Below are 19,567 nucleotides of genomic sequence, written 5' to 3'. Positions count from 1 at the left end.
ATCCGAAAAGTTGGTCTGGCGGACTGAAGAGCGGAGGTACACTAGACTGGTGCAGGATGAAGGAGTCATGGCAACTGCCAGGGTACTTGGCACAAACATGCAAAATTTCCTTCTTGTGGTCACACACCAGCTGTACATTGAGGGAGTGGAAGCCCTTGCAGTTGACAAAAATACCTGGATTGTGATGGGGTGCCTTAAGGGCTACATGTGTGCAGTCAACGACGCCTTGCACCCTTGGAAAGCCTGCCAGATTAGCGAATCCAACCGCACGCGCGGTTACACTTGCTTGATCCTTGGAGAAGTTGATGTAATTGTGCGCGATGGCAAAGAGGGCATCGGTTACCTGCGTGATACAAGTGTGTGCGGCCGCCTGGGAGATGCCGCTGATGTCTGCTGCTGATCCCTGGAATGAGCCTGAAGCAAAAAAGTTAATTGCGGTGGTGACTTTGACGGTCACTGGTAAGGGTGTGCACCTGCTCCTCTGGGCTCCAGGTCTTGCTGCAGCATTGCGCAGATGTCACCCACTACCTCACGTGAAAGTCTGAGCCTCCTTTAGCACTGCTGCTCAGTCATGTTGAGGTAGCCCATCCTCTGTCTGTAGACCCTGTTTGGGGGGTATCTCCTGCGGCGACATGCTTCCCTGCGCTGGCGCCTTCTGGCCTGTGCAGCTTCAGGTGGGTGAGCAGCAGCTTGGCGCTCCTGCAGTTGGTGCTGCTGTTGTTCAGGGTTCTGCTGCTGCCGCGGCTGGTCTTCGTCCGAATCTGATGTCCAGGAGGAAAGGAAATAAATGGTTCCCATTCTTCTGGTATATACCTCAGTTGAGGAAGCGCTCAGTCAAGGTGGGGAGAGGGGTTTCCCAGGAGGTCACACTGGAGATGGGTGTCAGGCTCCAAACTTCCACAACAATGAGCAGGCCGCTAAAAGTTCCCCAGACCTGAGACAACAAAGTTCTGCCACCTGCAAATGATGATTGTTGAAAGCACCTTTTTAATGGTGGAGCTGCAGCTGGTAGTAAGCAATCCACTTGTGAGGCTGCCAGGATTAACTGGCGTGTTCCAGAGGAGACGCCCAGCACGGGAGAAAAGTGTTAAATTCAGAAAGGCCTCTCAAAATTGGATTATAGAGGCACTTAACTGGTTGTTAAGGGCCTTAAGGGCCTATCCCGCCTCTTGGAGGCGGGATGGAAATGAGTCTGAAACCCCGATTCTGGGAAAATAACTCGGAGGCGGGCTGGAGGTGGGATCGGAGCTGCCCACCATTTTTTCCGATTTTAACACCTCACACGCCTCCAATCCCGCCTCCTCGGGCCTGGCAAAATCGAGCCCATTAACTCTGTTTCTCTCTCCACGGATGCTGCCCGGCCTGCTGAGTGTTTCCAGCATTTTCTGTTGTTATTTCAGATTTCCAGCATCCGCAGTATTTTGCTATTGTATTGATCCAAAAGCTGTTGCTACACTTTCCAACTCTGACACCAAGATCTAGATGAGCCAAAAATTCCTCTAGATTAATACTGGCAAAACCGTTGACATTGTTCTTGGCTCCCACCAGCACCTACACACCTCTGGTCTCAAACTCTCATCAGCCTCCTCACCTGCCAACTCAGACAGTCAGGAGGCGTGGATCATTTATGTGCTGCTCAACCCTAAGCTCAGGTTCCTCCCGGACATCCAGTGCATTACCAGGTCGACTTTCTTCCACCTTTGTAACATTGCACATCTCTATCCTCATCTCTTCCCCTCCTGTCACCAAAACTGTTGTGTATGTACCTTTAAGAGAATAACTGGTCTCAGACTGCAGTACCGGCAGTGACCGCCCCTGTATAAAAAGGCGCTAGAGAGCCTCTGTTTGTTAGTTTCGCTATTGACTTCCACCAGTAAAGACTTGTTTGTTTTCACTCCTGCTGGTCCGTGTCTCAACCATTCACGGACTTAACACTGGCGACGAATAAGAAACGAACTTACCTGCAACTTGGCAGCACCTCAGACGACGTTGTTGAAGGTCGGAGCCAGAAGAAAGAAAAAAAAATAGAGTCCAAAGAAACTCGGGAAACGGGCGTCGACCGTCAATCATCGGTTTGAAAACTTGCAGGAGAGACTGTTCAGAGCCAGGCTGGGTTCCTCGGTCTGTGGTTTCCCAGCTAATCAGGCTGGTGGCAGGTCGTGCTCTGATCCTTCCTGGGCTGCGGCGGGCTGAAGCTCGATCGGGTGGCTTTTCAACGGGGCCGGTGATGCGCTATCAATAACTCAAAAGACTGAGATTAAGCGAGTAACTAACAGGCTTTTATTAACAAGAGAATGAAGGTGTGCCTCGAGTGGTCGACAGGTCCAGAATACAGAGGGACTGTGGAGCAGTCACCTTTATACCTGGACTCGTGGGAGGAGTCAGCCGAGACATGTACAGGCATGTACACAGTGGAATACAAACAGTGGTTTACCACATTCACCCCTTGTTTAAAATTGAGTCCGGCGGGGTGAAGTGTATTAAAAGTTAGTGTATTGGAGTCTCTCCGGAGGTCTTGTCTGCCGCTGTGATCGATGTGGCGACGGCAGGGGTAGTGAAGCTTCCGGCGTCGAGTCCCGCGTAGGCTGGGGCACTGGTGTGCAGTCCTCGTAGGTGTCGAGTGGGTCGCGGGGCCCAGGCCTGCCGTCTGCTGGGGCTGGATATCGGATCGTGGGGGGGGGTGGTAGTGGGTAGTGGGTTACTGCGGCCCCCGAGGGTGCGAGGTCTTGTTAGGAGACTGTGTCCTCCCGCCCGTCCGGGTACGCAATGTAAGCATACTGGGGGTTGGCGTGGAGGAGGTTGACCCTCTCGACCAGGGGGTCCATTTTATGGGTCCTCACGTGTCTTGTCAGTAGGACCGGCCCTGGGGACGTCAGCCATGGCGGTAGCGATGTCCCCGATGTGGACTTCCTTGGGAAGACAAACATTTTCTCGTGAGGGGTGGCGTTAGTGGCAGTGCAGAGCAGTGACCGAATAGAGTGGAGCGCATCGGGGAGCACATCCTGCCAGCGGGAGGTCGGAAGGCCCCTAGACTTTAAGGCTAGCAGGGCGGCCTTCCACACTGTCGCATTCTCTCTTTCCACCTGTCCGTTCCCCCGGGGGTTGTAACTGGTGGTCCTGCTTGTGGCAATACCCCTAGCGAGCAGGTACTGACGGAGTTCGTCGCTCATAAACGATGAGCCCCGGTCACTATGGATATAGCTGGGGAAACCGAACAGGGTAAAGAGGTCGTTCAGACATTTAATGACCGTGGCACTGGTCATGTCCGGGCAGGGGATGGCGAACGGGAAACAGGAGTACTCATCAATAATGTTGAGGAAGTACACTTTGTGGTCGGAGGAGGGGAGAGGCCCTTTAAAATCAACGCTCAGGCGCTCGAAGGGGCGAGTGGCTTTTATCAGGTGAGCCCTGTCTGGTCTATAAAAGTGCGGTTTGCACTCAGCGCAGACTTGGCAGTTCCTGGTCATGGTCCTGACCTCCTCAATGGAGTAAGGCAGGTTGCGGGCCTTGATGAAGTGGAAGAACCTGGTGACCCCCGGGTGGCAGAGGTCATTGTGGAGGGCCCGCAGTCTATCGATCTGCGCGCTGGCGCAGGTGCCACGCGATAGAGCATCCGGGGGTTCATTGAGCTTCCCGGGCCGGTACAAGATCTCGTAATTGTAGGTGGAAAGTTTGATTCTCCACCTCAAGATCTTGTCGTTTTTGATTTTGCTCCTCTGCTTGTTGTTAAACATAAAAGCAACTGAACGCTGGTCAGTGAGCAGGGTAAATCGTTTTCCGGCCAGGTAGTGCCTCCAATGACACACAGCCTCCACAATAGCCTGGGCCTCCTTCTCAACAGCGGAGTGTCTGGTCTCCGGGCCCTGGAGGGTTCGTGAAAAGAAGGCCACGGGTCTCCCCGCCTGATTGAGGGTAGCGGCCAGGGCAAAGTCGGACGCGTCGCTTTCTACCTGGAAGGGGATGGATTCGTCCACTGCGTGCATGGTGGCTTTGGCAATGTCTTCCTTGATACGGTGGAAGGCTAAGCGGGCCTCTGCCATCACGGGAAAAGAGGTGGACTTGATCAGCGGACGGGCCTTGTCCGCATAGTAGGGGACCCACTGGGCGTAATAGGAGAAAAACCCTAGGCACCTCTTCAGGGCCTTGAGGCAGTGGGGCAGTGGGAGTTCCATAAGGGGACGCATCCGGTCGGGGTCGGGACCGATGACTCCGTGTTCCACAACACAGCCAAGGATGGCGAGGCGGGTTGTGCGGAATATGCACTTCTCCTTGTTATACGTCAGGTTGAGGAGTTTGGCGGTGCAGAGAAATTTTTCGAGGTTTGCGTCATGGTCCTGCAAGTCATGGCCGCAGATGGTCACATTGTCCAGATATGGGAAAGTGGCCTGCAATGCATTTTGATCGACCATCCGGTCCATCTCCCTTTGGAAGACGGAGACCCCGTTGGTGACGCCAAAGGGAACCCTAAGGAAGTGATAGAGGCGGCCGTCTGCCTCAAAGGCAGTATACTGGCAGTCCTCAGGGCGGATAGGGAGCTGGTGGTATGCTGATTTCAGGTCAATGGTCGAGAAGACGCGGTACTGCGCGATCTGGTTGACCATATCAGCTATGCGGGGGAGTGGGTAAGCGTCCAGCAGGGTGTAGCGATTTATTGTCTGGCTGTAGTCGATGACCAGGCGCTGCTTCTCGCCGGTCTTAACGACCACAACCTGGGCTCGCCAGGGGCTGGTGCTGCCCTCAATAATCCCTTCCTTCAGGAGCCGCTCCACTTCGGTTTTAATGAAAACCCTGTCCCCGGCACTGTATCGCCTGCTCTTTGTGGCGATGGGCTTACAGTCGGGGGTGAGGTTAGCAAACAGTGGGGGGGTGACTCTGAGTGTGGAGAGGTTACACCTGGTGCATGGCGGGCAATTTGGAAGCTGCTGGCTGCGGACTGTGAGTGGGGGGAGGGGTCCACCGTACGCCATCGTAACACTTTTAAGGTGGCACTGAAAATCTAACCCCAGTAGAACGGCAGCGCAGAGGTGGGGCAGGACCAGAAGTTTAAAATTATCGTACACGGTCCCGTCTACTACGAGTGTCACCACGCAGTAGCCGCCAATGTCCGCCGACTGGGACTCGGAGGCCATAGAAATCCGCTGGTGCACAGGCAGGACTGGGAGAGAGCAACACCGCACCGTGTCGGGGTGGATGAAGCTCTCCGTGCTCCCAGAGCCAAAAAGGCAGATTGTTTCGTGACCATTTACCTTAATGTCCATTGTGGACCGGGCCAGCTGGTGCGGTCTCGCTTGGTCCAGCGTAACGGAGGCCAGCGTAGGGGTCGGTGTGTCGCTGCAGGTATCAGATGAGGCGGTGTTGGGGGCCTGCTGCGTCCCAGCTGTCGTCCAAGATGGCGGCGTCCATGATCCCCATGTGGCTGGAGGCGTCCAAAATGGCTGCTGTTCCGGTGGTTCGCACATGGCTGGGGAGGCCCAAGATGGCGGCCCGCACGGCCCACACGCGGCGCTGCTGGGGTTCAGGGTGGCTTTGGCCCTGCAGGCGCTGGCGTAGTGTCCCTTCTTCCCGCAGCCCGAGCATTTTTCGCCGGGCAGCGCGCTCTGGGGTGTTTGGCCTGGCCACAGAAGTAGCATTTCTGGCCTTGGGGCACTGCTGTCTGGCCTTGGGACACTGCTGTGGTAGTTGGGCCGTTGCTGGGATGTGGCTGGGGTGGCACGGCGCTATGAGACGGTCCTACCGTGTCCCAGGCTGTCGTTCCCCGCGGCGTCCACGGTGCAGAGGAGTAGGCATCCATGCCCCGGTAGGCTGCGTCCAATGATAGTGCGAGTTCAGAGGCCTTGTTGAGGTCGAGGTCACTCTGCTCCAACAATCGCTGTCGGGTGTAATTGGACCTGTGGCCCGCTACAAAAACGTCCCGGATAAGTTCCTCTGTGTACACGGCGGCCTTTACATCCTTACAACCACAGGCCCGGCCAAGCACAGACAGTGCCTGAAGGTATTCCTCGGTCGATTCCCCAGGTTGTTGTTTATGACTCCCCAGAAGGTGCCTGGCGTACACTTCGTTCACTGGGCGCGTGTACTGGTCCTTGAGGAGCTTGATAGCGTCCGCGTACGAGGTCGCGTCCTGGATGACCGAGTACACTCGGTGGTTCACTTTGGAGGTCAGGACATCCAGTTTGTCCTCGTCCGATTTGACCGTTGCAGCAGAGGCGATCAGGAATTTTTCAAAGCACCTCAGCCAGTGAGTAAACTTGGTGGATGCGTCCGACTCCCGATGGTCTAAGTCTAGGCATGCTGGTGTGAGGATCTTCTCCATTATAAAAACCTTGTTAATAAAATTGATGCGCTATCAATAACTCAAAAGACTGAGATTAAGCGAGTAACTAACAGGCTTTTATTAACAAGAGAATGAAGGTGTGCCTCGAGTGGTCGACCGGTCCAGAATACAGAGGGACTGTGGAGCAGTCACCTTTATACCTGGACTCGTGGGAGGAGTCAGCCGAGACATGTACAGGCATGTACACAGTGGAATACAAACAGTGGTTTACCACAGCCGGGCAGCGAGTCGGGAAGCAAAGAGAGAGAGAGAGGGTGGAGCACACAGGGCGCGGCCGGTGCTTCGAAGCCGGGCAGCGTTCGGACCTAAGAGGGAGGGAAGTGTCCCAGAGGGTCCGCTCCATGACGGGAAAATAATAAAAGAAAAAGAATCAATATTAACCGTGGAAAGCAGCGCTAACAACAGCGGGGAAGAAGGCAAAGCGCGGGAGGCGCCATTTTGTTAAATCGGGGAAGAAGGCAAAGCGCAGGAGGCACCATTTTAGATTTGCAAGATGCCGAAGACTGGCTGTATCACTGCTTTTGATAATACATTAGAGGGCTGGACCACGTATGTGGAAAGAGTCGAGGTATATTTCGAGGCAAACGAAATAGCGGAGGGGAAAAAGGCATCGATATTGCTAAACTTAATGGGCGCTAGAACATACGGCCTATTGCGGGACCTGATTACTCCAGCCAAACCGAAGGCGAAGAGTTTTAACGAAATTGTTGCTGTCCTACAGGAACACTTAAACCCTGCACCGCTGTTGATAGCAGAAAGATTTAAATTCCACAGGAGAACTCAGCACAAAGATGAAAGCAATGCTGAGTATCTTACGGAACTACGCAAGCTATCAAAGCACTGCCAGTTCGGAGCAGGACTGGCAGATACCCTATGGGACAAATTTGTCTGTGGACTCCTGTGTGAAGGAACACAGAAGAAGTTACTCTCAGAAAAAGAGCTGACGCTAGATAAGGCTTTCAGCGTGGCAGTATCATATGAAGCAGCAGCCAGGGGAGCTGCAGAAATTCAACAAAAACCACAGGAATACGGCACCCACGAAATGACACGGGGATTTGCAAAATGTTATCGCTGCGGCAGAACTAACCATGACCAGAAGGACTGCTGGTCCAAAGACAAAATATGCAGACAGTGTGGGAAGATTGGACACATTGCACGAGTTTGCAGGTCTGGGAAGAAGACCAGCGACAACAAAAAGGCTACTAAGGAACCGTACAAGAAAGTACAAAAGATGACGGACAGTAGTTCCGAAGATCAGATGAGCGATAGTGAATCCGGAAACAGGAGACTAAGCTGTCTCAAACTTCACAATGTAATCGCAAAAGAGGATCACCGAACCATTTGGGTCACCCTCACGACAGCAGGGTCCCAAGTTAAAATGGAATTGGATACAGGATCAGTGCTAACCGTCATGAATCGACGAGACTACGAGCGGCTATTTTCACACATACCCTTGAGAGACATCCATCGTCTTGACGACGTATACGGGGCAAAAAGTATACCCCAGAGGAAAAATAAGGGTGCCTGTCGAATACAATGGCAAGAAAATACGGAAATTGTATCTCTACATACTGCCAAATGGTGGATCACCGTTATTGGGATGGGAATGGATCAGGAAGATAAACTTAGATTGGCATTCCATTCATGCAATGACGGTGGACGGTAAAAAAGATGAAGACGTCACTCCTGGACGATTGTCAACAATCTTAGCTAACGCCAAAGAGGTATTTCAACAAGAACTGGGCACGCTTAAAGGCGTAACCGCCTCGATTAAAAAAAGAGAATGCAGTTCCCAAGTTTTTCAAAGCAAGACCGGTACCATATGCAATTCGCCCAGCCGTCGAGGCAGAGCTGGAGAGTCTGGAGAAGGCGGGCGTGTTGTCTAAGGTCGACTGGAGCGAGTGGGCGACACCCATCGTTCCTGTCATGAAGAAAACATTAAGCAATAAGCCCGGAGAGCCAAGGAAGATTTGCATCTGTGGGTATTTCAAGGTGACCGTGAACCCTGTCCTTCACACAGTACAATATCCTCTTCCAAGGATAGAAGACATCTTCGCCTCACTGTCTGGAGGGAAGCGTTTTACAAAAATTGACCTAGCACAAGCATATTTGCAGATGGAGGTTGAAGAGTCCTCTAGGAAGTATCTCACGATAAACACTCACAAAGGTCTTTACCAGTATCATCGATTGGTATTCGGAGTAGCATCGGCTCCGGCGATATGGCAAAGAGCGATGGGGCAAGTCCTGCAAGGGATTCCGGGGACTCAGTGTTACTTGGACGACATCCTTGTAACAGGTGAAGATGACAGTGAACACCTTAACAACCTAGAACAGGTGCTCACTAAACTACGGGAACATGGGCTGCGAGCCAACCGCCCCAAGTGCGAATTTTTTAAGAAACAGATATCGTATTGTGGCCACGTGATTGATGAAGAGGGGTTACATAAGTCCCCTGACAAAATTGAAGCGGTTGTTAAGGCCCCAGCTGTATTGATTTCTTTGTGTGTTCAATGACGAGACATTTATGAAAGAGAATGTCTTTTAATCTGAAGCTTGTTCAACTCTTTTAACAGCATTACAGGAGTCACCATGCTAGCAATCCATCTAAAATGAAACTAACACTAAACTGCTTGTCTCTGTCACATGCCCTCTGCTGGTCAGGCATAAGTAATCAATCAGGCAACTATGCTGGTAAGGCATCATAATCAAACAGGCAAATACCATCACTATTTGCTGATATCATTACATCTCCCTTTCTTAAAACAAAAGTATTTTACTTTTAACTAACAACATGTTTTCTTTGTATTAATCTGCATTTTAACTGTAACACTTAATGAACTTACATTATCATTATCATGATCAAGGTTTTTTAACCTTGCTTTGTGTGTTCACATGAAATATGTAAATACACTAGAACTTGAAGAAAGAATAAGATAACATTACTTCCTTCTTTAACAATAGTCCTTAAATTTGCTCAATGAGTCTCTCAGGAGGCTTCACGTGTCTTGAGGATTTTCTGATTGATTGTCCTCGAATCTGAGTTGTTGCCTCAGATGATGTTTTCTCAGCTGTGTGATCAGGTTGTTCAACAGTATCAGTCTTTTGACCTGCTGTGTGATCAGGTTGTTCAACAGTATCAGTCTTTTGACTTGCTGTGGCTGGTCCCATGAGAAGATCTCGACGATTTCTTCTCAGAACAGCACCCTCATCCGTCTGAATGGTGTATGATCTTGGTTGAACTTCACTCAGGACAGTTCCCTTCTGAGTCCATATGTTTGTTTTGTCTTTGAACCTTACTTGGTCACCAGTGTGGAGTTCAGGTAGGTTTTGTGTTCCTCTGTCATAGTAGTACTTTTGCTTTTCTTTCTGTTGTTCTTTGAACTTCCTCACTTTCTCCCCCTCTTTTGTTTTCAGGAGGTTCTCCGGGATGGGTAGGTTTGACCTTAGCCGACATCCCATAAGGAGTTGGGCTGGTGACATACCACATTCGAGCGGCGTTGTGCGGTATACAAGCATGCTCTGGTAGAAGTCAGTTCCACTGTCTTTTGCCTTGTATATCAGTCTTTTCACTGTCTGGACCGATTTTTCCACTAGTCCATTGGACTGTGGAAAGTGAGGACTTGACGTTGTGTGGACAAAGTCCCACTCTTTGGCAAAGTGTCGGAAACTTGCATTGTAAAACTGTGACATGATTTCCTCACGTGTAGGAAGCTTGAAGTGCTCTCTCTTTATTGCTCTGTTTAGATCTCTTGGATCCAGGCAAATTCTGAGCTTTCCATTCTTTTTGTCCACAACGACAAGGGAACTCACCCACTCAGTTGGCTCATCTATCTTCTGAATCACGTTCAGGCTTTCCATCCTGTCCAACTCTGCCTTCAGTTGCTTTTGAAGAGCAAATGGAACTTTTCTGTATGGATGTATGACCGTTGGCATACTTTTATCTACTCTGATCGTGTGTTCTCCTGGAAGGCAGCCTAGACCCTGAAATAGGTCGTTGTACTCTTTCATGAGTTCATCATAGACTGTCTCTCCTTCGCTTTCCACAATGAGGACTCTCTTTACCAGGTTCAGTCTCTCACAGGCTATTAAACCTAGTATGGCTTGCACATCCTTTGGCACCACGATTAATGCTAGCGTGTGCTCTCTGTCCTTGTGTGTTACTTTGACAATGCATCTTCCTTTCACTGGTATATCAGTACCTGAGTATCCTGTCACTTTCACTTTTATTCCATGTATCTTTGGTCTGGGTCTAATTTTCTTAAAATCAGTCTCTGATATCACATTAACTTGTGCTCCAGTATCCAATTTAAATGGAATGTGTATGTCATTCACTTTTAGTGTCAACATCCAGTCTCTTTTTTCTTTTTTGTTTTCAGACACAACATCTACATAGAACTCCTCTATCTCGCTTTCATCTACTGCATGGACCTTGCTTTGTTGCGCTTGGTTCTTACAGCAACGGGCATAATGGTTGTTTTTGTTGCAACTATTGCATTTTTTACCATATGCTGGACACTTTTTTGGTGTATGCTGTGTACTGCATCGACTACATGACTTTCGATTGCCCCTTTCATTTTTGTTCGCTGGCCACGCCTCTTTTTTCACATTGGCGCTCTTTTTGTTAAACGGTTTGTATCCGTTCATTCTCACTGCATCCACGTTGCAGCTACTGTCACTGAACAGCTCCTTTGCCTGCGACTTCACAGTCTCTGTGGCCCTACACAGTGCTATGGCTTTTCCCAGGTCTAGATTTTGCTCTCTTAGCAGTCTTTCCCTTAGACCATTATCTGGAATACCACACACCAGTCTGTCTTTTATCAGCGAGTCTGTCAGTCCCCCAAATTCACATGTTTTGCTTCGGTTTCTCAGTTCAGTCACATACTGATCAATAGTCTCACCCGTTTTCTGTACACATGTGAAAAATCTGTGCCTCTCAAACGTCACGTTATGTTTGGGTATGCAGTAGGCCTCAAACTGTTCCATTATTTTATCTAGCTTCATTTTGTCTCCATCAACAGCGAATGTGAAGTTATTATACACCTTCAGCGCTTCATCACCCACGACATGTAAGAACAGTGACGCTTTCATTTTATCACTTTTCTCGTCAGCTCCGGTTGCTGATAAATACAACTCCAAACGTTGTTTGAACCTTCTCCAATTTTCAGCCACATTACCTGTCAACTGAAGCTTCGCCGGTTGGTGTAATCCTTCCATTTTTTCACTTCGTTAGCTGTTCTCCAATGGTAAGTAACGATGTCCTCTTTTGGCTTGCTAATATGTGGAGAGCTGATTTAACTTCAGATTTTTCCTCTTCATCTCTTTCAATCACTTCTGACACCATGTATTGATTTCTTTGTGGGTTCAATGATGAGACATTTATGAAAGAGAATGTCTTTTAATCTAAAGCTTGTTCAATTCTTTTAACAGCATTACAGGAGACACCATGCTAGCAATCCATCTAAAACGAAACTAACACTAAACTGCTTGTCTCTGTCACATGCCCTCTGCTGGTCAGGCATAAGTAATCAATCAGGCAACTATGCTGGTAAGGCATCATAATCAAACAGGCAAACACCATCACTATTTGCTGATATCATTACACCAGCGCCTGAAAATGTGTCGCAACTGAGGTCATTCCTCGGGTTGGTGAATTACTATCATAAATTTTTGCCGAATTTGTCGACAATTTTACACCCACTGAACGCCCTGCTACGAACGGGGGTAGCATGGATATGGAGCGATGATTGTAAGCGTGCTTTTCAGAAGAGTAAGGACTTAATCACTTCAAGGGAAGTATTGGCTCACTACAACCCAGCACTGCCAATCAGGCTGGCGTGTGATGCGTCTCCCTACGGCATTGGGGCGGTACTGTCACATCAATTCCTTGATGGTTTAGAGAGGCCGATAGCTTTTGCGTCACGCTTGTTAACTTCTGCCGAGCGTAACTACGCCCAGATTGACAGAGAGGCCCTCAGCCTAGTGTGGGGGGTGAAGAAGTTCAATCACTATCTGCACGGTCAAAAATTTACTCTACTAACCGATCATCAACCTCTTGTCTCCATTTTCAACCCTCAGAAGGGCGTACCGATAATGACGGCACAACGGCTGCAGAGATGGTCCCTTTTCCTAGGGGCACACCAATATGACATCGAGTACAAAGGAACTAAACAGCATGGAAATGCTGATGGATTGTCACACCTACCGTTGCCAACGGTGGAAGAAGAAGACCTTGCAGTGGATCCAATGGAGTTATTCCACTCGACCATAGTCGAATGTCTCCCTGTGATGAATGCAAACATGGAAAAGGAAACACGGAATGACCCGACACTATCACGGGTCTATGATTTAACGGTGAAGGGATGGCCAGCACATGGCGAACCACTGCTGCCAGCATTCTCGCCGAGAAGAGAACAGCTGTCAGTGTGCAGAGGAACCTTGATGTGTGGATCCAGAGTAGTAATTCCACCTAAGTTGACGGATAGAGTACTCAATGAGCTTCATGAGGGTCATCTGGGTGGGGTAAAAATGAAGAACTTAGCCAGAGCGTTTGTGTGGTGGCCGGGAATCGATAGAGAAATCGAAGAGATGACCAAGAGCTGTGCAGGATGCCAGAAGGTCCAAAACGCCCCACCACAAGCTCCTCTGCATCCATGGGAGTGGCCCTCATCTCCATGGCAATGGGTGCACATTGATTTTGCTGGTCCCTTCATGGACTCGATGTTTTTAATTGCGGTGGATGCACATTCAAAGTGGCCAGAGGTAATAAAAATGTCCTCAACCACCACGGAAAAAATTATCACAGTTTTGCGAACCATATTCGCCAGGAATGGGCTGCCTGAACAGATTTGCTTTGACAATGGACCACAGTTTGTGTCTGAAGAGTTCCGGAGGTTCTTAAAGAACAATGGCGTTAAGCATTACACATCTGCCCCATATCATCCAGCCACTAATGGATTGGCCGAGAGGTTTGTCCAAACATTCAAGAAGGCTATCAAGGCAGTGTGTAATGAAGATATACCCCTACAACACAAGGTGGACAACTTCTTGTTTGCCTACCGGAATGCGACACATGCGGTTACCAACCAAACCCCAGCCATGATGTTCTTCAATCGAAGACTACGATGTCGCTTGGATTTGGTTAAGCCAAACGTCCGAAGAGATGTGGAGAACAGGCAGTTTCAGAATATGAATGAAAGGCCGACCAGGAGTTTTAAGATAGGTCAACCAGTTTTGGCCTGGGACTACCGCACTGAGAAATGGCAGCCAGGAACGATTTGTACACGGCAAGGACCTCTCATGTATACCGTGGACGTTGGAGAGAGCATTGTAAGACGCCATGCTGACCAGATTCTAGAGTCAATGGAAAACGTCAACTCCACACCACGATCTGATACACCTGGTAATGAAATCGACGTATCAATTGCAGCTACCGCAGAATCGGTGATATTGGAAGCAGATGAACCAAACAACGACATTGATCTCGACTCAACATTGCCAGAAGAACCTGATACCCCAAAGAGGCGTTATCCAGACAGAATCAGGAGGCCTCCTCAAAGACTGAACTTATAATTGCTTAAACTTAACCAATGTATCTAGCAACCGTGATTGTGATTGTAATTAGTTATCATTTAGTTGTTAAATGAATGTTATGTACTGTTTATCTAAAAGGGGAGGAATTGTTGTGTATGTACCTTTAAGAGAATAATTGGTCTCAGACTGCAGTACCGGCAGTGACCACCCCTGTATAAAAAGGCGCTAGAGAGCCTCTGTTTGTTAGTTTCGCTATTGACTTCCACCAGTAAAGACTTGTTTGTTTTCACTCCTGCTGGTCCGTGTCTCAATCATTCACGGACTTAACAAAAACCTTAATCTAGGCTTCATCACCTTGAGGTTCAACTTCTCTAAAGCCTTCCAGCTGGCTTCCTTGCCTCGACCCTCCACAACCTTATCTGCAGTAAATCCTACTTCCCAGCACTCTTATCCTCCATTGGCTCCCTGTGGCCCAATGGGTTGACTACAAAATTCTTATCCTCACTTTCAAATCCCTCCACGGCCTTATGTCCCCACATGCAAAACGCACCCCCCCCCCGCACCCCATTCCTGCAACAATGGGCTTTTCCTGGCCCCTTGCCCTCTCTACTCCACTACTGGTGGCCATTCATTCAGCCTTGATGCTCCTACCCTCTAGAATGCCCTGCTTAATTCCCTTCACCTCACTGCCTTATTCCCTTCAGTATGCTTCCTCTTAGCGTTTTCAAAAAACCTCTCAAAATCTTTCTCCTCAACCATGCCCCGCATTTCCACTTTTCACCTCCTGCTTGGCATTCACTGTTTTACCCTCCTTAAGGTAAAGCGCTTGGAGGCATCTTGAGGAGCACCACAGAAAGCAAGATGTTGTTGTGCCCTCTGATCTTACATTCTTGGCTTGCTTTAAAGTAAAAGTCTATGCCATTTAGTAATATATTTACCTCAATGAGGTCCACCCTTAACCTCCACCTTTCTAGACTATAGAGGTTGAGTTTCTCCAAACTTTCCACTTAGCTCATTCTCTTTACACTGGGGTTCATTTTTGCAGCTCTACTCTGAACCCTCTCCAATACATGTAAATATATTTTGTTATATGAATGGTATTGCAACAGACTGGGTGAATTTTCACTTTTACCGCTGGGCGGAAAATGGGCGGTAGCAGATCAGCCGCCTGTCTGGCAACGTTGCTGCTAAGCTGCGCGACTGCGCAGGGTCCGGAGGTCCCGCACAACGGTCTGGAGGTCCCGCGCAGGCCGCTCACCGGCTTTTCAATGGAAGAAACCGTGCATGCGCAGAAATTTGAATGGGCCACGCAGCCAGTTAAAGGGGCCGCACACACACACAAAAAAAAATTAGAGGGTACATTGGCGTCTGGCACCCCGCCCGATTACCATTTCCACTGACTGCAATGGAAATGAACATCAGCAGGCCGATCCACTAACGCCTGTTTTCTGCCCGCCAGTAAAAGTAAAAATTCACCTGAGTGTGTCACAGGGCCTATCGTGCCTGAGTTATAGCATGAAAGGAAATGCCAAGTGGAGGCCTGGGCCTGCCCAAAAACAGAGTGGAAACAAGTATGTTACCCTCAAAATGCTTTTCAATGTTGTGCGGCACAAAGGAGAGAAATGACTGAAAACTGATAGCAACAAGAGTAAAAGTATAAATAAAATAGATGGCAGATCGAGTAGAATTGAAATGGTTGTGTTACAATATTGGTAATAACTTATTTAACAAACATTAGCACTACAGAGTTTACTAAACAATATATTTTACTTTCTTGAGCATTTATTTTGGCCGCCTACATCTTGAAGTCTTTTTACACATCGTGCATATTCAGGAGGGCCTGAGCTGTAGAAAACAAAAATACAAGTATTAAATACATTAGGTAGACTGATGATTTAATTTCATTTGTAGGGTAAGGTTTTATCCCTGCTATTACTTTTGGCTAACAGTTCACAGCACCATGATCTGAACCTACTGCAGATCCTGGAACTTTTTATTTAACTTGTACAACTAAAAATAATTCTACATGTATATTTATATGAACTATAATAGCATTGGGAACCTGTTATAAACAGTGATACATGGCAGCACAGTGATTTACTGTGTTGGAGCTACAAGGCACCGTGCTACCAAAGGTGCTGTGGGAGTTACTGCAGACGATTCCCAACTTGGGGTTCCGATCTTAGTTGTGTTAAGTGGGGAGATGCTTAGCAAATTTCAGCTGCTAGACTACAGGAAGAGGGGAGCAAAGAGTGAAGAATCATCTCACATTGCCCTTGTGAAACTTTTAAATGGTAATTTAGAATAAGGTGACCCTATTTTCTAACCCAAATCCGGGGACACACAGGGTGGGAGCACAGCAAAGCAGCCAGGGCAGAAAATAGCGTAGCGTAGCGAGACAAATTTTTTTGTTATTTTGATGTAAACTGAATCTGCAAAAAGCAGTGCCAGAGCTTTCCGCTTGACTAATGCAGCCGCTGTTCACAGTATCTGCCGGCCGCAATCCCCCTCCTCACAGCCCGACTCTCACCCACACCATCCAAGGCCTCTGATCCGGTTCCCGGGACGTCCACAAGGCCCAGCTCCAGCCGTCGCTCATTAGTCTATTTACCAGCAGCCCCTGTTACTCAGACATTTTAGCTCCAGGGCTGATTTCTCCTCAACTAAATTTCACAGGACTATCCAGGGATTTGTGGGCAGGGCGGCGGCGGAGGTTGGGGATGGGGGCTGCGGAGCATGCGTACTGCGACCACATGCATAAATTAAAGTCCCACCGTGAGTCCACCCCTGCTACTGGTTTGGAAACAGGAGATTGACATCCCTCCCATCCACTGGAACCCACCCCGCCCACTTTATTGCCCGACCACAGGGCAGCTCAGGGTCACGTGGCTCCTGATTTGAACCCGCGCATATTCGGGGACAAGTTTCCTGAACTGTGGACATCGTTTGCTTAGGGACTGTCCCCGGAAAACGGGGACGTATGGTCACCCTAATTTAGAAAACAACGCTGGCAGAGATCTGACAGCAGATCACCTTTCTACCCTTTGGTGCAGAGTATGGGACATGTCACTGGGAGACCAGAAGAGCCAAGGTGGTTTTATTGAAACCCTTGTGCTTATGCTTCTGCTTTCCAATTTCATCATGAATTAAAATGAAGAACATAAGAAATAGAAGCAGGAGTCGGCCATACGGCCCCTCGAGCCTGCTCCGCCATTCAATAAGATCATGGCTGATCTTTGACCTCAACTCCACTTTCCCACCCGATCCCCATATCCCTCGATTCCCTAAGTGCTCAAAAATATATCGATCTCAGTCTTGAATATACTCGATGACCTTGAGCATCCACAGCCCTCTGGGGTAGAGAATTCCAAAGATTCACGACCCTCTGAGTGAAGAAATTTCTCCTCATCTCAGTCGTATTCTGCATTGCTGAGCTAAGACATCAACAACAACAACTTGAATTTATATAGCGCCTTTAACGTAGTAAAACATCCCACGGCGCTTCACAGGAGTATTATAAGACAAAAAAATTGACACCGATCCACATAAGGAGAAATTAGGGCAGGTGACCAAAAGCTTGGTCAAAGAGGTAGGTTTTCAGGAGCGTCTTAAAGGAAGAAAGAGAGGTAGCGAGGCAGAGAGGTTTAGGCAGGGAATTCCAGAGCTTTGGGCCTAGGCAACAGAAGGCGCTGCCACCAATGGTTGAGCGATTATAATCAGGGATGCTCAAGAGGGCAGAATTAAAGGAGCGCAGATATCTCGGGGGGTTGTGGGGCTGAAGGAGATTACAGAGATAGGGAGGGGCGAGGCCATGGAGTGTTTTGAAAACAAGGATGAGAATTTTGAAATCAAGGCGCTGCTTAACCGGGAGCCAATGTAGGTCAGCGAGCACAGGGGAGATGGGTGAACGGGACTTGGTGCGAGTTAGGACACGGGCAGCCGAGTTTTGGATGACCTCAAGTTTATGTAGGGTGGAATGTGGGAGGCAGGCCAGGAGTGCATTGGAATAGTCAAGTCTAGAGGTAACAAAGGCATGGATGAGGGTTTCAGCAGCGGATGAGCTGAGGCAAGGGCGGAGACGGGCGATGTTGCAGAGGTGGAAACAGGCGTTCTTAGTTATGCTGCGGATATGTGGTCAGAAGCTCATTTCAGGGTCAAATATGACACCAAGGTTGCGAACAGTGTGGTTCAGCCTCAGACCAGATGTTAGGGAGAGGGATGGTGTCAGTGGCTAGGGAACGGAGTTTGTGGCGGGGGCCGAAAACAATGGATCCGGTCTTCCCAATATTTAACCCTGGCACCCAACACTGGTTTATAATAATTATTAGTAACGTTATTTCTGTCACTTATGATTACATGACCTAATGAAGTTGTCAGTGTTTGACATGTAGGTTCATTTAGCACCAGTGATTGCACCGACCTGCAAGAAGTTGGAGATTCCTCCGTTCCTCTAGATTGTATTGGAGCTGTTCTAGTAGTTCATAGTAACGAAACAAGGAGTCCCTTGGCCAGATAACCTTCTCTCTTGCCGGGTTACTTTTCATCAGCTTTATATTTTTACGAACGTAGCTGCTCCAGTCTGTGTAGAAATGAAGCCAATGTGGTTTTTGACATGAATCAGTCATTCATGAAAGAAAGACTTATGAAATAATACTGAGCGGCCTGTGGGTGGCGCTGTCCAGGGAGAGTATAAATACTCGGGCACAGGCCCAGCTTGCGCAGGACATTCTTAACAGGAACTAATGAAGGACACAACTAGACCTCCATGTTGGAAAAAAGTTGATTAAAGCTTTGCTTAACGCTTAGACCAAGTGCCTAGTAGTTTTCTTACGTCAGTTTTAACTTGTGCTTTCTTTCACATGGCATTCTAACTGCTAAAAGCACATGAGGGTCAATTCTGTGATTCGACACGCCCAGCGGGGAGCAGCAGTCACAGGAAGCTCTTAGTGGGGAGGCTGCCCTTGCAGGGATCTGACATAAAGTTTCAACAGCCCCAGTTCTCTGACCTGCGGTTCCCGAGAACTTACTTTAACATCATTTTTAAATGTTAGTTATTCAAGCACAAGATGGTTACAATACTTAAAGCATTGTTAACTTGGATATACAGGATTTCTCTAATGTGCTATAATGGAAAATGACTATCAAAGAGGGACATGTCCCTCACAATTGCACAGATATTCATCATTTAAGGACACTCAAGTGGGAATGATGGAGATTTAAACTTGAAATGCTTAGCTAAGCATCCAGCAATCTAACCTTGGGTAAACTCATATTTAACAATGTAGACTCTTATTGCTTGTTTTGCAATCTGCAGACTTGTATGCATTCAAAATCCAAGGCAAATTACTCTACAAAAGGAACTTAACAATCTATATTGTTAAAAAAATTGTCTGTTTCATACAAATGGAAAAAGCCTAATATAGTCCTTTTGCAATTTATGATATGTTAGTGCATTTTGAAAGCTGTACAGGAAATTAATATTTCAAATGTGTTTCCATTAACCTGTAATTTTCTTTCTTACCTTTAGATCCGCGTTTATAAGTTACATCACTTGCATTACTCCCGAGGCTGCTCGTCCTAAAATCCAATTCGCTAGGAGCATTAAGTTCCAATTCCGACTGTCCATCTCTGCATACAGCAAGTTGTCGAAATTGAATGAAGCAATGCACTCTGTTATAAGTTAGTTTGTCCCCACTCCAGTTG

At 48.2% G+C, this 19,567-nt stretch overlaps 1 protein-coding gene across 1 annotated transcript in view; it reads right to left on the bottom strand.

The window, feature by feature from the left end:
- Window positions 1–15,628: 15,628 nt before the first annotated feature.
- Window positions 15,629–19,567, bottom strand: part of LOC147100099 (cation channel sperm-associated protein 2-like) — a 65,747-nt gene continuing 61,808 nt past the window's right edge. Inside the window, exons 11-13 of the mRNA XM_085968983.1 lie at window positions 19,386–19,492; window positions 18,285–18,443; window positions 15,629–15,709 (exon numbers count right to left, since the gene is read on the bottom strand). Coding sequence (XP_085825109.1) covers window positions 15,678–15,709; window positions 18,285–18,443; window positions 19,386–19,492 — 298 coding nt within the window. The 3' untranslated portion in view covers window positions 15,629–15,677. The remainder of the gene's footprint in view (window positions 15,710–18,284; window positions 18,444–19,385; window positions 19,493–19,567) is intronic.

This window comes from Somniosus microcephalus, chromosome 27 (genome assembly GCF_052327205.1).
Source record: "Somniosus microcephalus isolate GS21.2 chromosome 27, FLI_Smic_1.0, whole genome shotgun sequence".
In the NCBI taxonomy this organism is placed as follows: Eukaryota; Metazoa; Chordata; class Chondrichthyes; order Squaliformes; family Somniosidae; genus Somniosus; species Somniosus microcephalus.
The sequence above is the reverse complement of the archived record's forward strand: the minus strand, read 5'-3'. Positions and strand labels throughout refer to the sequence as shown.